General features: G+C 40.8%; 1 protein-coding gene across 13 annotated transcripts in view; it reads right to left on the bottom strand.

Annotated features, from left to right (window-relative positions):
• Positions 1-20,938, bottom strand: part of UNC13B (unc-13 homolog B) — a 214,608-nt gene that overhangs the window by 46,898 nt on the left and 146,772 nt on the right. For all 13 annotated transcript variants that reach the window (XM_035309460.1, XM_035309461.1, XM_035309464.1 and 10 more), the window contains 9 exons: positions 17,335-17,504; positions 16,436-16,551; positions 14,206-14,369; positions 11,803-11,953; positions 10,804-10,872; positions 8,363-8,452; positions 6,832-6,966; positions 5,885-6,018; positions 4,855-4,940 (listed from right to left, as the gene is read on the bottom strand). In XM_035309460.1, coding sequence (XP_035165351.1) covers positions 4,855-4,940; positions 5,885-6,018; positions 6,832-6,966; positions 8,363-8,452; positions 10,804-10,872; positions 11,803-11,953; positions 14,206-14,369; positions 16,436-16,551; positions 17,335-17,504 — 1,115 coding nt within the window. The remainder of the gene's footprint in view (positions 1-4,854; positions 4,941-5,884; positions 6,019-6,831; positions 6,967-8,362; positions 8,453-10,803; positions 10,873-11,802; positions 11,954-14,205; positions 14,370-16,435; positions 16,552-17,334; positions 17,505-20,938) is intronic.

Here is a 20,938-nt window from a genome sequence, read left to right as displayed (position 1 = left end):
TCGAAGACAACATGGAAACATGTCAGCCAGAGATACACTTTGTAAAATTACACTTACACCTTTCATCCAATGGAACCTGCATTTCAGACCCTCAGACTGAAACACATTTTAGAAAAAAGTGAAGAGCATAGAAGCCATCACTCTTAACACATTTCTTTTCTGCTGACTTTTAAAAAGCTAAGTGGCAGCAACAGTGAAAGTGCACAGATACTTTGCAGGACCTGATGGTATTTTACCCTCAAAAGTCCACAGAGTTCTGTAATTCTCTCACATTTCCTCAGCAGATTTCATCTCCAAACAGTCTTCTCCGGAGAAGAGCTTTTAGGGTCACTGAGGCCATATTATTAAGGTATTAATAGGGACCTGCTTCCTACCAGCATGCTTTTCAGTGTCACGGCCAGTTCTATTTTTGAATCACAGAACAGGACTTCCACCACATCCTTAATCCACAGGCCAGCAGACTGCCATCTGTGGATTTTTTTTTTTTCCTGATCAACCTACTTTCCCTGTGTTAATTTCTAGCAAATAATGACGAATTCCTGCGAAGAAACTCTAATAGGTACTGAGTCTGTTGAAGTGTTAATACTTTTAGACAGCTAGCATCTGTGTGTGCGTTTAATCCCCCTCCCCTCATTATAAATGAGATTGTGGCAGTATGATTTATTTCAGTCCTGCCTGCCAAGGCTACTCAGTCTCTCTTCCTATCAGAGCTGCTTCCAATTTACAACCTTATTAACACCGATGTGTCCAAAATAAGATGAAATGGTGTTGGTAAGAATGCTATCAATTTTCTATTACTGTCATTTAATGGCTTCCTCATAGAGGAAAAGCAGAGTCCTTCCTTGCTTGTGAAATTGGTGCTTTCTGGGTCACAGAGGCTTCACAGAGGATGGTGAGAAAACTAGTTAACTCCAGTTTAGTATCATCTGCCAGCCCAAAGTGGGTTCACATGGAGGCTATCCAGCTGTTGAGCACAAGTCAGCATCCCGGACGCAGAGCTAACTGCAAGGCTTGGAAAAAACATACTCTACCCTACTACAGCCAAATCTGGGCCACACAACATCCCCGTGTGATCTGTTTTGCCCTCGGGCTGATGGGGAACAAGGGATATAGGGATACTCATGCATGACTCCCTCTGTACTGCCTTCAACAGTGAGGACAGAAGGGCCAGGTCTGCTGTTCACAGTGCCCTGAGCTGTCACTGCTTTTGGAGGGGGGGGGGAAACAAAACAGACCTGGTAGATGCTAGAGCTGCTGCTGTGTCTCAGCATGTGAGTCTCCTTAGGGGAGATGAAGGCAAAAGATATGTCTGCAGTGCACTTGCCTTCCAATAGTCAAACACACTGCTGCCATGACCAGTGTTGCTGGTTCCAGAATATATTTTAAACAGAAAACAGGTATTTCATTGTTGTGACTTATGACATTTTACACATTAGTAATCTTTGTTTTCAGAAGGTCCTAAAAGGGTGCATACTGTGGCACCCCTGGATTAGCAAGACTTCTGCTTCTGAAGCCTCTAAGCGCGGTATCCTAGGTATCTCCCATACTTTGCTTACTGAAAGCTGGTTCTCTTCTCCCAAGGCTATAGATTTGCTGATAGACACCGACCAGCAGAGTAGTGCAGTGCACTGCTCCGGTACATTAGCATTTCTACATTGCCCTGCATGGACTGCTCAGTGCATAGGGGGTGAGCTCCAGCTGGGAGAGGCATGGTTAGCTGCAACTGGCAGGGAAAAAGGAGAACAACTTGTGTAGCCAGGTGCTGCTCTGCAGCTCAGAGAAGCCATCTCCCCACTGAACCTTGCAACTCCTTCTCACTGCATATTGCAGAGCAACCAGGCCCATGCTCCTTCTACACTAAAGCTATTGCATGACCTTTCAACTAGAGATATTGCATGACCTTTCAGTTGGAAGCAAATTTACTGACACTACAGAATAAAAGGGCCACAGATCCTCAGTGTCACCCCAGCCAGGAGGGAAAGAACAATGCCACACGTGAACTTGGAGTTCTGACCTTAGCAGTTAGTCTCTTGGATGTTATCTGCAGCTTAATGCCTGGGACCTAAAAAAGGGTCTATCCCAGAGCTGCTCAGCATATTGGGTACCATAAAAAACAATTAGATTGACTAGTCGGAACAGGAGTCTCCTAAGCAGCACATACCCTCAATTTCCACAGCAGTAGTACAGTCTTCTGAGTCTTCTTTGCAGATCTGCTCATCACTGGCATAAAACTACAGGACACTAACGCTAATGTTAGCAACTACATCCAAAGTGCTAAAACTACAGGTGCTGAAAGTCTTTGCCTACTCAGAACTATATACTCTACCAAAAAGCATGAACTTACCACTTGGTGAGGTGAATGAGCTCATGTTATCCAGAACTTAGGAACAGAACACAAGGGAAATACCATGAATAAAGTTAGGAGCAGGTATTATACTCTGGGTTCATATGTGCATGTATCTCCACAGAATAGATCAGCTTTTGTTGCAGAGAGCACCTGATGCATGCAGATGTCAGAACACACCATAAATGTGCCCAGGGACTACTCCACAAGCTGGCAAGACAGGAATTTAAAACTCTTGATGCAGTTAAACTGGTAGAGAAATTAGTGACTCAGACTGAAAAATGACAGAGACAAGAGTTGATGACAGCAAATCTAATCATCATCCTTCACATCACTTAATCCGTTTCCTTTAATCCCTTTTTCTCCTTTTTTTAAAAAAAAAAAAAACAGTGAGCTAATTCAATCATGTATTTAAAATACATGTGGTAAGGTCCATAACCGAATTATTATAGAACTTGTTCTAAAGGTTATGTCCATAAGTTTCTGGAGAGCAAAGCAGTGAGAAAACATGTGTTTCAACTCAAATGGAATTCTGCACCCTAAGGATTTTCTTGAATATATATTTGGAAGAGACACACACCTCAGCAGACTATCATTGTTCAGTTCTCCTGCAAGACTTGGACAGCTACAGTAGAAACATGCACCCTACACAGTTTTTCAGCTTTTGTTCAAAATGCAAACCCTTTCCCATCCATCAGATGCCTTTGTGTCAACCCTTCTCACCAAAAATACTCTGAGGACTGATGTTCTTTTAACAACTATTTGCTATGCACCGATGAGCTCACAGGTGGAAACATTATGTCAATCCTTGTCTTAAGAAGCTCACAACTGACCAGAAGGTATCAGAAAAAGATAAAATAAGCCCAGATGCACAAGGGAGGACAAAATCACTGGGAAGGTCAAAAGGGGACAAGGTACGAGATGTGAGCAGAGAAAACCTGGGAGGCAGAGTTAACCTTGGCACTGTCAATCAAATAAAGCCATTCAAAAGGGGAAAAAATCTGTCAGGTTCACACAATATTCTTTTGTGGATGCATTTTAGATGCAATGGGGTAAAGGAGTCTTAGGAAAAGAAGCCAGCAACTAGATCTGGAGAACTGGAGTTCTCATGGCTGGTAGGAAAGGAGTTAAATAGGGCACTTTCAACACGTAGAAGTGCAAAATGAATTCCTGTGGGTGAGTGTACAGGGCTAAATAAGAACAAAACGGAAAGGGGAGACTGAAGGGTTTGCAGGAACAAACGGTTTCTAGAGAAAGTGAACATGAAGTAAGCACAGTTGCCTTCTTTCTAACACGAGCCAGCAGTGCCAGACACTACATAAGAGGCACTTTAATGAAGTAGGTCTTGGCTGCTTTCTTTCTAATGTCTTGTTCTTACGTCAACATGATCTCACAAGAGGAAGACACTGTGGGGTACAAGCGTATATCAAAAGTTCCTAATACCGAAAAGAGTACTTTTCATCTAGATCTGCATCCTGCTAAATTCAAGCCTAGAGCTTGCAAAGGGTGTCCTCACAGCACAGTGTCTACCCCTGCTGCATTGACAGAGACTAAGAAATAGATGGAGTCCATCTCCTTTACATATAGAGAAACTCCACAGACTGTTCCTGAAGAACAAAATTAAAGAAAATCTCTTAGCTGGCAGAGTTTGTTTGTTTGTTTTTTTTTGTAGTTGTTGTTGGTGGTGTTTTTTATAGCAGTCTGAAATAAGAGTCTAACTTGACCAGGTTTTGGAATACAAACTACAGCTAGCATGCTGTAAGCATCACCAAGCACATTTCTTAGACTGTCACCTTACAGATGATTATAAACACTCAGGCAAAATATTGAGAAAACAACTGCTACCACAGTTGCAGAGAGAGTGGGAGCTGGCTACTTTCTGAACCTTGTAAGAAGCAGTCTGCACTCTGCAAATAAATTTACAGGTCAAAAAAACAATTCAGAAATTGTAATAAACTATTAGAAGAGTGGCAGAATTTCCTTCTGGGAGTTTGTTGGGCTCCACACATGCCTAACCCATGTTCAGAAACAGTAAAATTCCTCTTTTACTGTGAGTCTGGTGGAATTATGCCAGGACTCATTTAAAATGAAGATGTCTGCAGCAGGATTTGTTCTGGCACCACATTTCCACCAACTGCATAAACAGTTTATGCTGTATCATCCAGAGATACGAGAGTCCACCTGCTTCTCTAGGCTTTTCTACCATTGTACACTGCAGAAAGAAGATGCTGCTGATCTTAGCCATCATAGCCTCAGTCTAGAGTGAAATTCTGATTTCAAAGCAGCTGGGGCAACAATAAATAGCTTGGAATGCAGCCTGACACAAGACCATGTCATGCAGTTTTCAGTCTCAGTTCTCATCCACAAAGCATCTGTCCACAAACAAAACATTAGAAAACCCCGCTCCAAACAGTGGTGCTACCCATGTGCGTAAGCCTCAGTTACACCAAATGGATCGACACCAAGAGGTGAGCAGCAGGTCAGCTGGCAGCAGTGAGAAATTATCTTACCTTCCATGGCATATTTCATATCCTGGGCAAAAAGACTCCACATCACCTCTGCGCTGATCTTACCAACAGCAAGCTCCTGAGGAAACCTGAGGGGACATTTGGGAGAGGCTTTGGCATGTATCCAAGCAAAGGGTTCCTCTATACTCAGTAATGAACTAATCTACAAGCTGATAATCTCAACATTACAGATACTTCCTTCACCTGAAGAAATGACCAGTTAGATTTTGGAGACCATGGCCTCAAATGCGTGGCAAAGATTAAACAGACTGAAAACAGCATTGCTGTTGAGATTCATTTTAACTCAAGTCCGTCCTGGGTATCTCCCCTAGAACAGGCATATACAGTAATTTTGGGAATGTGATCTCAATGCACCTTGCATCTTTTTCACTTTGTTGTTCTATTTCAGCTTTTTTTTCTTCTTTTTTTTTTCTATGATTACTAGGCTGATGGGTGAACAGTGATCAGCTGCTAATGTCATGTTAGATCAATTATCTCTAGGGCATAATCTAACCCTTTGGGTATAAATACCTTCACAGCTACCTCCCTCTCTCCTGCCCTGTTGGATAGTTGGAAGAGTGTTGGAAGGTAAGCAGCCCAGTTTCAGCTTTCTTTGCAGTGTTGAGCCAACCCCACCCAATGCGATTTCCCAGTGCACCACAGAACACCGTGTTCCTAAATAACAAAGTAAGGTACTGTCACCATGGCACCATTGTGTGCATTAATATGCCTCCAAAAAAAAAAATAACAAAAGAACTCTCACCCCATTTTCAGGTGCCTCCCTGAGTTCAGGATTGTAATAATCAGGGTGTTTGTGCTCGAACGCCATCGTAACTGAACCTTTTGAAACTCTTCCATCCCAATCAAAAAGAGTTATTTATATAGACAGAGACAAATAAGACAAAGACAGACAGACAAGATAAGTACTTCTATAAATACACAAATGACAGAAGAGATAGAAAGCAGTTTAACAAATAAAGCAGAGCACACAGAGAGATGAGCATTAGCCATAAAGGACATGGAAGATTCTTACTGATTCAGTACTGGAGAATAAGAATTCTTGTCCTCTTCTATGATGGAAACTATTAAAGTGATGAGTTTGGGCCAAAAATCCAAGTTTCTGATACTGGGACCCTGTTCCTCAGGAGGAAGATCCTGATTTTTGTTCTGTGAAAGAAGCCGTTGGAAAGCCAGTGTAAATTTAAAGGGTAAAGAAAAAGGTGACAAACGTAGATCGTGTTGCCCCTTACAAACTCCAAACAGTAGTTACCTGAGAGCACTTTCTTCTGAAGAGTTTACCTTATGTCTGCTGGCAACTTGTTTCATCTAATAGGAAATATGGTAACATGCCAAACCATGTTGTTTACTGGTGGTCTCAATCCCAGCTAACCCCCCTTTACTGGTATTTACCATGCCAATAGCAGGGCAGGCTTCAGGAGACCTGCTGAGGCATCATTTGTTCTAAGCTTGTTCCAAATACTTGCACTCTACGTACTTGAGTTGATGACTATCTGTGTTGACACATTCTTTATGCTTTACCACAGAGTAGCCAGTAGAGCTCTCATGAATTTGAAAACAGCTTGTGTCTGGAGATGCATCTTAAGCCCAGTGCAGGATACTGGGTACCAGAAATGAAGACAAAACTTCACTGCTTGTGTTTTATCAAAACTAAAGACACTCTTCTTGATCAGCCTACTTAGATTTTGCTTGCTCAGAGTTGCATCAAAGTTTCCATTCAGAAATATCTGCTCAGGAAATAAAGCAGCTGAGACTGGGAAAACAAACTAGTGTGATTACTGTAAAACAATTATCATCCTCCACTTACTCATTAGTGCTCATTAACTGATTACAAGTTTTGTGAGTTCAGAAGAGAGCAAGTCAAAATTTTATTTACGTTGGCTTTTTATGTCAATTAGCATTCGCATGATTATCTTAGGAAAATCATAAACTTTCATTTTTGCTTATTTAGTAGCTACTCACGGGATCTGTCTGGTATTCACGACTGTACAGCTCATGACAGTTGTTGAATATGTACTCATAGGTGGAGTTGAGGCAAGCTTTTACACAGTCCTTCACTACCTGGCTGGCTCGAGGTGGACTCTGCAGCTCTTGAACCTGCACAGAGACAGCAAGAATAGTTCAAGTACTGTTCAAAAACCAAACCAGGAAAGAACAAGTCACCTGTTTGGGAACTACCCAGGAAGCAGCAAATCTGTTTTCAGCAACTTGTGCTGTCTGTGACCTGAAAACATCTACAACTCCGCTCAGTCTCATGGCTTGCCTCTCCAGGTATAACACAGGAGTGACAACTCTTACGTCCCTGCAGGATCACTTAGAACATAAGAGAGATTTTGACATGTTAAAGAAAATTCTTCCAAATAAATAAATCACATAGATTAATGTGCATAATCTGAGCCAAGCCCATGCAATTTCTGTTAAATTTATAGAATTTTGATATGAACCAGTGAACAATCTTTTTAACCACTGGAAGAACACGCAACAGGCTATCAGAGGACATTACATCTAATCTGGGAAGTCTTACTGAAGACCAGACATTTGTGTGCTTTTAAATACAGTAAGTTTAAGGACATCTTCCTTCACTAGCATTACTGAATATAAATCACGTCAGAATTCATAGCAACTTGCCAGTTAATAGGCCTTCCCCTCTTGTAACGACAGTTCTTTTAATTATTTCATTGTTAAACTGCTTTAGAAAAATACCACAGGTTACCACAAGAGATAACCAGGCATCACTCCATGAAACCATCCTCTGAGACAATTTTGATATTATCACTACCTCTAGACTTTTCAGAGTATTTCTTTAAACCAAACTTTTAACACAGGCATACTGTCTGAATGAAGACTGCATTTTGAATGTTCTAAAACATTATTTACTTAAGGGCTTAAGATTAGAACTTTAAGATCCTCCTCAAATAGCTCTAATGAAAATCTTGCTTTGTTTTTGGTAAGATTAAAAATTGCCAAGTGACATGTACTAACCTATAAGACTTGTTAAAACAAAGGGTTAAAAAAAATCAAACATTAAAAATAATCTCATCACGTTTCCAGAACAATAAGTGTAATGATAGAACTGCCATATCAGCATGCAGAACAACTCTCTTGGATCTCTACTTACAGATACTATCCAATTTCAGTATCTTACCCTGCAAGAAATACGTTCTAAAATATTTACTAGATAAAAGATGGTGAAGAGATGGTCATGACTGATAAATGCTGTAGACAGTTTTATAGTAAAAGCTTCCTCCTGCCCCCCTCCAATTTTTGAGTGTGTGTGTGTGCATGCCGTATTTATGACTAAAGAACACCAGGGGAAAAACAGCTTTCATATTCATGAAGCAAAATACGGTGAAGTATTGTGCATGGTCAGCAGACAACCTTCATTTGCCTTACATACCTAAAGCACACTGGCATAAAATAGTTTTAAAATTGTAAAAAAATCCTGGAGCAGGAACTGAAGAGGTCACATTCCCATCCCCACCCATTACACTACCTTCATCCTGAAAAAAGTAATGCTGGTCAGTAAATCCACTGTAGACTTCAGGTCCTGAAGCCGTTCACGACTGCTGGCTGGGAAGTTATTCTGTTGACAAAAAAAAAGGGAAATCCTGTTGGAAAGCACAGTCAGATCCATGCAAAGCTACAAGCACGTTCTAAATAAGGAAAGTGTCTTGGAAACATTTCCTGCTCGAGAAGCTTATACCAGTCAAAACAATGCTCAGTAAATATGGCCTTTTTGCTGAAGGAGCTCATATGTTTGCTTAATTAAATAGTTTCTCATTTGAACATGAAGCCTGTGGATGCCAGGACATGGACAACCCCCAGCAGCAGCAGATCTCTCCTTGGCTGTAGAAGGAGCTGTCAGTGAGCAACAGCCTCCCCACCATCAGCCCTGAACTCTAGTGCCTGGGGTTGCATGCACAGTTCCTTCCCTTACTGCACTCACTGCTTGCTTTTTGTCTTTTCTAAGACACCAAAAGGTGTGGTATACTTGAAACCTCTGCAGAGAAACAAACAGCATTGAGAAGAGAAAATGAACACTTTTTCACTGTCAGAATTCATCATAACCGCTCAGTCCCCTCTCAGATTCAATCCACCAAGGTAAGCATTTATCCTCCAGTGCCTCTTTCACACTAATGCACTTATTTTACATACTATCTCCAGCACTTTCCTAGCTGTAACTGTTCTTTCCCCTTCCACTCTCTGGGTTCCACTGAAATTAGGAGTCTGATTGTTCTTTCCAGATGCTGATACAGAAGTGTGAGTGAGTGAGTGAGTGTGTGTGTGTCTGTGTCTCCTTCTGGCACTGAGAGTATTTACCAAAAATCAAGATTTAAACACAAAATATTAGATGAATGTTGGGGAATGAATGCATGTTCTTGATAAGGAATAATAATCAGGAAAAGATAATATCTATATTGAATACCTATAATATTATCTATCTGTGTTTATGTCAGCCAGGAATGAAGGAACAGAAAAGAACTACTGACGTGCATACAGAATAACTTCACTTGTTCACAAAACACTTTTCAAAATAATTATGCAGAGTGTGACTTCAAGCTACTCTTGAGATGTTTCTACCTCTTCTCCCCAAAGCCCACCACCCTGCCCTGGAAAGAAAACACTGGTTTGACACTTTCTTTTTTAACAAATCTGGTGTGGATTTTCATTGTTTGTTCATTGTTTTCTTTTAAGTGCTTACAAATAGCTTGAATCAACACAGGGGTGAGGGACTTAATCTGGATAATTTAAACTGCAAATTGCCATATCCTCTCTTGAAAGCTGGAAGCTGAAATACCTTTTCCTTCCAGAACTTAACCTGTCCTCCCAGGGTCTTAAAATAATCACTGAGAGGACTCAGACTGCTCCAGACAGTTGCTGTCTAAATACACTGCCAATTAGAAAACATCAAAATTATTTGAAGTGTACAAATCTTTCCTGGTCTTTTACCAAAGATCTTATTTGTTTGTCCAAGGTTTACTTGCATTAGCCACCTGAAAGCAGCTTTTATTGGAGACCAAACCAACAAAAAGGCATCACCAGTATGGCTTCCTGTTGCCATGTCCTGGTAATTTTCCCTCTGCTGCTCAGTGCTCTCTTTGCACCTTCTCTTTTAGGATCGCTCATCACACAACATTCCTTTTATCTTCTTTTGTGCATTGCCCTTTCTGTCCTTTTGCTTGCCTTCCTAATGCACTTCTCTTATTAGTCTACTCACATTCCCCTTTTCTGTATGCTTTACTGTCTTCCAGATAAATGTACCACTGAGAACAGGATCTACTTTTTAATATTAGTCACTACTTAAAATGAAAGAATTGAAAAAAAAAAAAAGCCCAATAACAGACTTGTTATTAAGATTACATTGACTCTGGAGTAGCAAAGAAAGGAACTAGAGGGCCTAAGAAGCATTCAGGACTAATGCCAACACCTGAAACCTATCCCTTTCCCAATGTGGTGAAGTGTGTGTGTGTGTCAGGGTTGTGCATGGGGGGGGAGGCTTCAACCTGAAAGCACATCCTACAGATACAGAGTCAGGGACAGTGATTTGAGTCTGCCAGACCTAAAATAACTGACAACATGGCTGGGGGTCCTCTCAAAGATTTCTCTCACAGAGAAGAACAGGTGTGTTTTCCCTTTGTAGATGATACCTGAAGTAGCAGATAATAATTCAAATATATTAATCCAATCAGCTTGCATTTCTGGGGGAATATCTGAGATAAGCATAGTTCACAATCCTGAGATTATTTTAGAAGCCTTAAGGAAGTTATATTGGAAAAAAGAACAGGGTTTAAATTCTACCCATGAGGAAAAACAAAATATAATTCCGTAAGAGACAAACTAACCAAAAGCTCAGAGATATAAGAGAAATCCAGCCAGCATGTTTCCCCTCTGCCTAACACAATGCCTGAAAAGATTTTGTTTATTCCCACTCACCCTGTACATTGAGAGATCAATCCGAAGTGAATTATGAAGCTGGTCCAGAAGCTTCACAAATCGTTCTTTCTATTGAGCAAAAAATATATCACATATCATCACTGTCCAATCCATGTTCACAGTAAGATGCAGAATATCAGAGAACTAGCGACAGACTTCAAGAGGAGTGGGAGGAAGCAATACTGATGCATTGTTTTGTGTATTTATTCTTATACTGTAATTACTTCTGAAGTTTGTGTAACATTACAAGTATAAGAAAAACATTCCTTTATCACTTTGAAGTAGAGGTAGAACAAAACCCTGCTGATTTCTGCTAACAGTTTGTACCAGCCTTATGTTTAAGAAAAAATATTTATTCAGAAATTAGTAAGGGAACAGTCAGAAAGGGGTTGAATTCAGACCAATGGTACAGCTCCAAGATCTTATGTATCAATTCAATGACAAGCATTGCAGAGTTCTTGTTGCCATTTTCTTGAGGGCAGGTCTCTCAGCTAGATTCTGGCTTGGCTTTGTGAAAAGACTCCTCCCTCAATGTATTTATTTCTCAGTCTAGCAAAGGAGCTTGAGCTATTCTAGATACTTTTCCAGAATGCTCAACTCCAACATGTTATACAGAAAACAATTGAACCATTAGAGGGACAGACTTTTTATTTCCCTTTAAGCAGTTGCTGTTTTTAAAAACAAAATTCTGAAACCATCAGATTACACGGTATATTTTATCAACAGCATCACCACGCAGAATGTAATACAATTCACTCATTTCCATACCATCTGTGCTCCAGTGCAATTTGAACATGAAGACTAAACATCACAATGCATCACACTGATTAATATCTAAAATGTGTGATGATGACAATAAACCATGCTCTGCTTTGTCTAGTCTAGAAGGGCTTGACGGCTTCCAACTTATCCCAGTTCCTTAAACAGAGCAACTTATTTATTGACAGGCAGAAATACCATAGGCAAAATAGAGAAATCCAGTTGTATCGCCAAACATACCCCAAAATTGGAGGCTGCAAAGCGGTCCGAAGCAGACACATTTGTGGAGGCAGTTGTGTGCGCATAGTAAGCATTGATATTGGCAAGTAAGGTGCTCATCACAGCTGGCACACCTGGGCACATGTATTTGGAGGAGAGACATGCAAAATGCCTGCAAAAGGACAGTTCAGTAAGTCATTTTGGACTCTCTTGTGTAGTGCTTCCTGACACTGCCTATGGTTTCCACAACACAACTCACCCAAGTTTCCTACCCCTCTAATAGCCACCCTGCTCTAGGTAGAACCCTCAACAACTGCAAGTTTTGTTTTCTCCCTTTTAGTAAATCTCCGGCATTTTGCTTCCGGTTTTTCACAAAAGATGGCATCTAAATAATACACATGATAGAAAAAAAAAAAAAAGAAGAAAAATCCTTTTTACTACATTTCTTTCCATGGCATAAAAGAGCTTTTCAGCCCAACAATATGTTGCCAATAGCTTGTGACTTAGGTAATACTGTGGGTCCTGATCCCAATTCCAAGAGCCAAGCCTGGCACACAGAAATCTATATAATTTACTGCTACTTGAGGCAGCCACAGGTTCTGAGGTGACATAAGGCAGCAGCGATTGCAAAGCATTCAGGCACAGCGAGATCACACACTATTATTTCTGTGCTGCACTGATAAGTGACTCCTTAGGGCTAACCCTTCCAGCCTGCAGGAAGCATGCATGCTCATTTGCTTTTTCCCCATTTAACTGCTCTCATTAAAGTGCAAGGAACCATCCTGCAGGAAATCTCAGAATTATGCCAGAAGTATTCAGGCTTGTGAAATGATTAAACAATCAAAGAAAATCTGTTAGACATAAGGGGAAAAAATAATCAGAGCTTAAGAGGTCTGATATTATGAGACCTGGCAAGTCAAGTCCATTCCAACAGACAAGAGAATTTGGCAATTTTTAAGCAGTCATTTCATGCAAGAACCCTCATTGAACTCCCAAAATAAACATGGGAACTATCTTCTAAATGTAGTTTTCTTCCCTAGGGACTCATCAGACATTAGCTTCTGTGTTCATTAACCTACAAATAATTATAACCAAAAAATGCAGTGAGACAATTTCACAGAAACATACAAACCAGTATTTCAGATAAACATGATAACTATGCCCCAATGTTAACTTGCTGGCTACATGATACCTATGTACCAATTGCTTTTGAGGCACTCACTGTAAATGACAGACACATAAAATGCATTTGTCTAGCTTGAAGAAGAGAAAGTGTAAGGTGTGGGGATCTAATCAATGTCTGTACTATTTATTACAGAGGAGAGGATTAGCAAGAGGACTGAGCCAGGCAAAAACTCTTTCAGAAGGATGAAAAAAAGAAGCAGCAATACGTAGCAGTTACAGTATAGGAAACTCCACACAAATTTTTCTAACTCGGATTTCAACCTGGAATTTCTCCCCCCAAATAATACAACGCAAGACCAGGAGCCCAGCAAAATGGTGGATCTCCCTCCTCAGAGATTTTCAAGGAACTGAAAGAGGCTTTAAGCAGTCTCATCCAACTTCCAAGTTAGCCTTGCTATGAGCCAGGACTAGACCTCCAGAACTACCTTCCAATTGCTTTCCATCTTGTCTTAAATGAGCAGGCAGAAAAAAGTGTTTGCAAGGCGATATAATTACACATTGTAACTCCTCAGAGGACACAAATACCCAGAGCTTTCAGCTTCAGAAGTGAACTTCCTCACATTAGTTTGCTGTATTTAGTATTATGTTTAAAATAAGAAATGAGCTAAGCATAGCATTACTGGTCCGGAAGCAGAATGGCTAATCCCAAATCCAACTAAAAGTACAGTGACAAGAAAAATGCTCTTGGTGATCAAGAATTGCATGAGCCTAGATCCAAACAGGACACATTAGTGCTCCATTACTCAAGCTTCCTGTAAATCCCTCCAGCAGTACCTAGGAAAACAGTGATTTCTCAGGACTGTATCAATTGCCACAACAAACCTGTAGGACAAACAGTTTCACAAGACCTCTTCCCTTCTCACATCATCAAAAATCTTCAGTGGGATCCTTTTTAGTAGCAGATTTTTCAAAGCGAGATTTTATATTCTCTTGTCTAAACTCTAGACAAGAATAAGCTATCAATGAAGTACGGTCATTTACACTCACAAAGTTGGTATAATTCTTTAGAATTAGTTTTAAAGGTAAATGTTCTCACATAAACTGCCCAGATGGAGCCTAAATTCCAGCACTTCGTCAGACAATAATTTATTGACTTTGAGGAATCAGTGACTGAGACATGCAGTTACTAGTAGATGTTAATGTTAATAGCATTCTATTACCAAGACACTTCATCTTAACAGTTACATCAATTAGATACAACGAATATCTGCACTAAAGACAACACCAAATGCATCTTACGTCATGGCCTGGTATATTGATTCAATGCCATAACGCATGGCAAATTCATCCACAATCTCTTGAGCTGTCTCATCAAAATACACCTTCCAGGCATCATCTCCTTTGGCATCAGGGATCTTCACCACTCCACTCCCTTGCACATCTGTGAGATGGTGAAAGAGGTTCTGAAATACAAAACAGGAAAGAAATTATATGCAAAGCTGCTGAAGCTGCCAAGTGGGTTTCATGACCAGCGTGGAATTGCTAAGGAGGCACTAACACAGATTTCTTTGCTCTCCTCCCTCTTTCCTTATCCCTACCCAGAATGCACTTTTGTGCTTTGACTTGCTTTTCTTCTTGCATGCTCCCAGCTGAATTTTTCCACGCACATACCTACAACTTTAACCACCCGACACTGTGAATGATGCAGAGGAGTGCTTCAATGCAGTGAAGTCAGACTAATTAGTTTCCTGAAACCTACACACTTCTGTCCTCAAAGGAATGACTTAACATGGACAAGCTATTTAAGCCAGCTGAGGTAACAGCCTTGTATCAGCTTTGTAATTATTATTATACAGTAGAACAGTCCAAATCCTATTTTTTTAAAAAAGGACATCCTTAAAATCACCATTAACTACTGGACACTTGCATTATTATTCACCATAACCTTTTGCTTTATCTAACACTGGAAAGCCCTTCAAGCTATTATTGCTGTGCAGAAATTGCAATTCAGTTCAGTGGGTTTCTCAGTAATCCTCAAATTTATGTCACTTAGAGATTTCATCAGCTTTTCAGACAGCTGGCTCCCTGGTAGCAAGGGATGCAAAAGTCTAATGATCTAATGAGGAGCTAGAAGACACTTCTTTACACTACTATTTTTTCCTGGTTAAATTATTCTAGCTTTAAATCATCTTAATTTTATGATGTACAAATGAAAGAAGGTGATACTTTAAAAGAGACATACTTGCAAAAACAAGGGGAAGCAAGTGATCACGCATCAGAGGATAAAAATGAAATGGACTACCAAGCAGAAGCAGTCACTCAATTAAAAAACAGCAAATTTATATTGAAGAATACAACACAGCCTACTAAAAGAAACTGATATTCACTTCAGCTTAGTCTGTCTCTTTCCTGGTAAGGCCAAAAGACACTGCAGGGATCATCAAGCCCTTTGTCTGGAAAAATATGTTGATCCTGTAGCTGAACATTCGTCCCTGTGACACATCTGTCCTTTTCTAATCTGAATTTGCTTAAACTTCACTGGACTTTGTGATATTCTTATTTATAAGGTGAAAGAGGCTATTGCTACTCTTCCTTATTCAGGCACTTAGAGACTAATCCTGTCACGTGCCTTCTCCTTGATAAATAGACTGGGCACCACGAATCTATCAGACATTCTCATAAGTCTTCTTTGAATTTCTCCCAACTTCTACAGCTCTGCCTGCCCATCTTAGTCCATCTTGAGATAGATTACTACCCAGCAACCACAGCTTATCTTCCGTTCCCTAATAATTGTTCATAGCTACACACCAGTGGTACGAGGAATTTATACCAACAATATCTACACTGCTCAAAGGCCAGATTCAAAACCCTATCCCAAACAGAATTTACTCAAAAAGCAGCTAAGGTAGAAAATGTAACTTTTCATATTATAGCCCACCATGCATCACAGACCAACTGTCCAGGTGGAAACTGCAATGATATAACTGCTCCTTGCTGCAAGCAACACACAAGCAGATCTGTTCATGATGTTCAGAGACAAGTAGCAGGAAAAAACATAGCATCTCCCGTGAAAATGCTGCATATCCGGGATCCCAAAAAGAATGTGCAATGTTTAATTCTGAAGCAGATCTGGGCTGGAGTTTGACATTTTAGAAGGCTTTCCCTAAAGAAAAACACAGGTATAGTACATGCTGAACACATCAGCTAAGGAAATTCTGAAGTTTCTTCATGTTAAACTAGTAGGGGCTATGAGTTGGACCACTGTCTGATCTCTGCCTGACAGCAGCACATCTGTGACAGTGGGACAGACTGAGCCAGCCAGCATTCAGCATGGCTGGGAGCCTAAAGCCTTCCTGGACTTCTGTACAAATGCTGGTCTGATGATTCAGTGACTTTCCAAGCCTGTGGAGCAGGGAAAAGAAGGCTCACCTAGGGCAAGAAGAAACTTTCTAAGGAAATAGAGGTCAGAAAATTGCTTCTTTGACAGAAAGGAGGAACGTTACAATGGCTGAGCTGAACTGCTCCTTACCTCATGAAGGCAAGTGTACTGAATGTGATATGGAGCCACTTTCTCCTCGCCTTTGATCTCCACATTGATTTGCAGACGGATAGCCCCAGACACCGCAGACTTATCTGTTCTTTTCTCTAGAAGGAAAAACCATCAACAATTACATGCATTTTTCACATTCAGAGCACAGACATCTTTGGGGTGGCAACACTGTAGCAGAAACTGCTGGAAGCTCAAGCTGAATTTGTGATTAGTATTTCCGTGGAAAAAACTTTGACTTCTTTCTTTCAAAACATTAAAAGCTAAGTAGATATCAGCAAATCACTGACATGATACATTCTAGATATGACACATCTAGCTAGAACAGCATGCACTTGTTTACAAATAAGCCAGCCCTTCTGACAGCACATGCTATAGGGTCCCTGGGCTTCGATCCAGTCAGCTGAACTAGAACAACCAAGGAATGTACTGCAAACCTCTCTATACAAAGACTCATATGACAGCAAGCGAGGGAGTTCAGTATATCATGCACACAGCCAAGACAAGGTTTTACCAAGGCCACTTAGAAAATGGCAATGTGTGTCAGGAAGATGTTGCTCAGATCCCTTTTCTAAGGATACAGCTGACTGATGTGAAATTTGTTCCTTACTTCCAGCCCTGCTCCAAGCATTTACCCATTCTACTTTACAGTGCCTAACAAGAGAAAAAACATCACTGTTCTGACAGGCTATACTCCTGAATTTTGTTTTAACTGGGACAAAAGCCTTGCACAGCTGCTCTGCAGCATCATCATGTCCCTTAAAATCACCTAGTCAAGCAGGCGTGTTTTTTTTTTGTCCTTTCTTGCAAACTGCTCAGATAGTTCTCACATGTTCCCAAACTAATACATTACATGTTTTCAGTCCCAAAGCCCCACTCACCAAGGTTGTACCACACATCCATTTCACCACTCAGCGTACGGACTTCAATGATTGTCTGTCCCAGGAAATCATCCGACTCGCGCTTCAGCCTCTGTTTGACACGAGACTTGATGTCGTCGTCCTCATCCCACACTCGCACCTTGATCCGGTCAGAGGAATTATGGCACTCACTGAGAACAAGACAAATACAATATTGAAGAGCTCATATGTAGCTGACATTTCTACAGTAAATGCTTTATAATCCCCTTGACCTGCCTGCCTAACGACAGAGCAATGCATAAACAAGATATAAACAATTGCTTTATTTAAAAGCGTAGAATCCGATAGGAACCACACAACATTTTTTTTGGTGAACTCTAAATGCTCCTATGATGTGTCAGATACTGCACTTCAGACGCACACTGAAGCAGAGTGTCCTGGCTGCAGCCACCAACTTCAGTCTTGCTAAGTGGCTGTGACTCCTCTGCTCTTCCTCACTCTCAGGAGCAGCTCCCCAAACTGGGGAATTCTTTTCACTGTTGCAGTTTTTGCTGTGAAACTTGCAAAAGCTGGATGATAGCTTGGCTGGTAAACTCAGCCTGCACACCCCCCAAAAAACACTGATAAGCATCACATTGGTTTCCGATAGCCCTCCCCGTACAATATCTCCTGTTCAGCTGAATATGTTGAAGGCTACTTCTGTTTACACACATGCAGTGTCTAGGACAGCGTGGTCAATGCCTGTAACAAACACTTTTCATGTTCTTTTTTAATAAAGAAGATAAGTAGCCCAGGTGGAGGTTGTTCTCTTACTTCAGGACAGTCACAAAGCAGTAGTGTGTTAATGTACAATACATTATGTTCAGATGATACAAACATTACCTGTGCGTAGGATGAAACAGTGGGATACATTAGTTGCAAAGTTGGTATTTAATTACTGGAATTGATTTTGCCTATTATTCACAGCTGAGGCTGATACTTTCCCCGTATCTTAGGCAGATTAGTGAAGACTTCCATTAAAAAAAGCAGCTTACTGTTTGCTGAACCTGCACCCTTCAGCCTAATGCACAGGCAGAATTTGCAGTCCCCTCTCTTTTTAGGTGCTCATACACCTTTTGTAGACACAAACAGGCTCCTGGATGTCAGAAGTGGGTAAAAAGACCTTATAATAAAAGCTCTGCTCATTTACAGGGCACGCAATTCAATAAAGCAATTTGAATGCTCACATGAGACCATGACAAGGGTGATTACTCACCATAACCACTACAAATGTCTGCCCTCAAGGAAATAAAACCTATGAAAACAGGCAACTTCTGCTGAAGGCCTGTTTTCCAGCCTTTTTAACATTAACATGCTGCATCTGTTGCTAAGCAACAGGGAGAAGGAAGAAATGGGTCAGAAGAGATCTGCTAAGCCCGGTCAATAGGATATGGCAGTGACTGGTATTTGCATGCTCCTTACCAAGAAATCATTTGGGATCTTACTGCCATTATTGTGATCCAGGACTGGTTAACAGACATCCCTGCAGCTTCTAGTGATTTTTCCAGAGAAGAGGGATATCTGGGAATTACTATTGGGAAAGTTAGTAGCAATTCTAGGCGCTTTTGATCACTGGCAGAAAGCATCCTTGTTTCCTTCCTTCTCTGTGCAATCAAAGCTGTATTTAGAGATCAGAAGAAAGAAGGTTCAATGTTTCTCCCCTTCCTCTTCCTCAACTTCAAGGATGTTTTCCTTTGGGAAAAAAAAAAAAAAAAAAAAGCATGCAGCAAGCATTCACAAGCAGGAAATGCTTGGACTGCTGCTTTCTGTAGCTCTCTAGTTTATCTGAGTGCATACCAACAACACAACATAAGCACATGAAAGAAATCCTCTGTTCCTGACATGGTAAACTAATGTACATCCTGGCAGTAGCTCAGAGGTTCAGAAGGACACATGTGCCAAAAAACACAGATCAGTACACAGTGGCATTTACAAAGCACCAACAAGTTAACCCCTGACTTCTTCAGACCTCACCTTCTGGCACTGCAGTTCTTTGTTAAGACAGCTTTGATCTTACTTTTCTTTGCTACCAATGGTCAAAAATTTGCTCTTTCCTTTAGGAAAACATTTACTGTTCAGACCTAAATCCACTTGAGGTTCCACATGCATTGTCCCACACTCCCTGAGTGGCTATCGTCCTTCACTTGGGCTGCAGCAGCATAACTCACTGCTAAGTGCCACAGAAAACTTTTCAGTAGCATTTACTGAGCTACTCAAACTTCTACTTTACCACAGTTCTCTCTGTTATTTTTAAGAGACGAGTCAATTCATATTCCTCATGCTGTTCCCATGCCAGAGAGAGCACCTTATCACTCACTCACAGCAGCTGAAAGCCTTAGGCTGATGGCTTACCTATAAAACATCTCCATCTAAGTCTGTAGGAACCACAGTCTTTGCTTTCAGTGAAGGAAGACAGTTGCTTCAACACCAGCTCACCTTTTACAGCATACCTCAAAACAGAACCACAAATATTGGCCTACTTGAGCTTAACTGATAACAGGCTTTCTAGCTAATAAAAATAGCATCTGATTAGTGACAGCAACCCAGCTCCGTAAGACTGTGGCTAACACATTCTGCTGCTAGAAACTTTCCCCTTCATTACTACAGGAGCTGGCAAGTTTCTAAAGATGCCTGCCCTACTTCTTGCGACATTTTTGTGAAGAGTGGTTTCCTAACAATGTGTGCATACGTGTGTCTGCCCAGTCTGCCACACAGCTGAGCTCCTACAGCTTTCCCAAGAAGATGCAAAGAAGAAACACTTTGAGACCTTGTCATAGGGAGGTAACTATCAAACGTGTCCATGCCCATTTGAGTGTGAGGAGCTGGAAACCAGGTTCTCTTTGTTGCATGACTCAGAAAATTACTTTTTCTTTGTATCTACATTCTTCTGATGTTTGCAGTCTTGCCATTTTATGTTTAAAAAAGTTACTTTGATACTTCAAGGTATCAAAGAAACATTTTCAGGAAACAGGACACTAAATCTGCAAGGAAAAAATAAAATAAGTAATTTCTTTCCATGAAATTTTCCTACCTAAAGCCAGTGGTTGCAGGAGCAGTGGAACCAGCAGAGCTTGATTCTGCTGACTTTCTCCCTATCCCACACACTACCTCCAGCTCTTCTATCACATTCCCCCTTGGCCTTCTCCAGCCTCAAACATATCCACCCTGTGCTGTCAGTGCTCTGACATCTTCCCATGCTCAGCTATCAACTTGGCTGAGGGGAAGCACACAAAGTTGCTGTTACTTCTGATGCGTATGCACAGTGCCATGCTGATACATGCACACTAATCAGTATATTGGTGGCTAAACACAAAAGGCAACTCCAGAATTTACATTATAGTCTGCCACAATGAAGTTAGTAATTTGTATCCCTCTAATCTAGCTGAAACTTCTAACAATCACTTTCTATGATTTTCAATAGATTTGAGACCTCTGCCTGCCTTTGAATGTTGGCCCAAACTGGCTAAGATGTCAGAGGTCTGGGACAAAGTAAGGCATGTGCATCCTGTCCTCCAAAAAAGCATACAAAGTAAAAGAAACATCTAAAAATGACCCTAATATTTTCAAGTCAGTGATTTGTACTCTG

This window comes from Oxyura jamaicensis, chromosome Z, assembly GCF_011077185.1.
Source record: "Oxyura jamaicensis isolate SHBP4307 breed ruddy duck chromosome Z, BPBGC_Ojam_1.0, whole genome shotgun sequence".
Classification (NCBI taxonomy): Eukaryota; Metazoa; Chordata; class Aves; order Anseriformes; family Anatidae; genus Oxyura; species Oxyura jamaicensis.
Note: the sequence above shows the minus strand (reverse complement) of the source record. Positions and strands in the feature narration are given on the sequence as shown.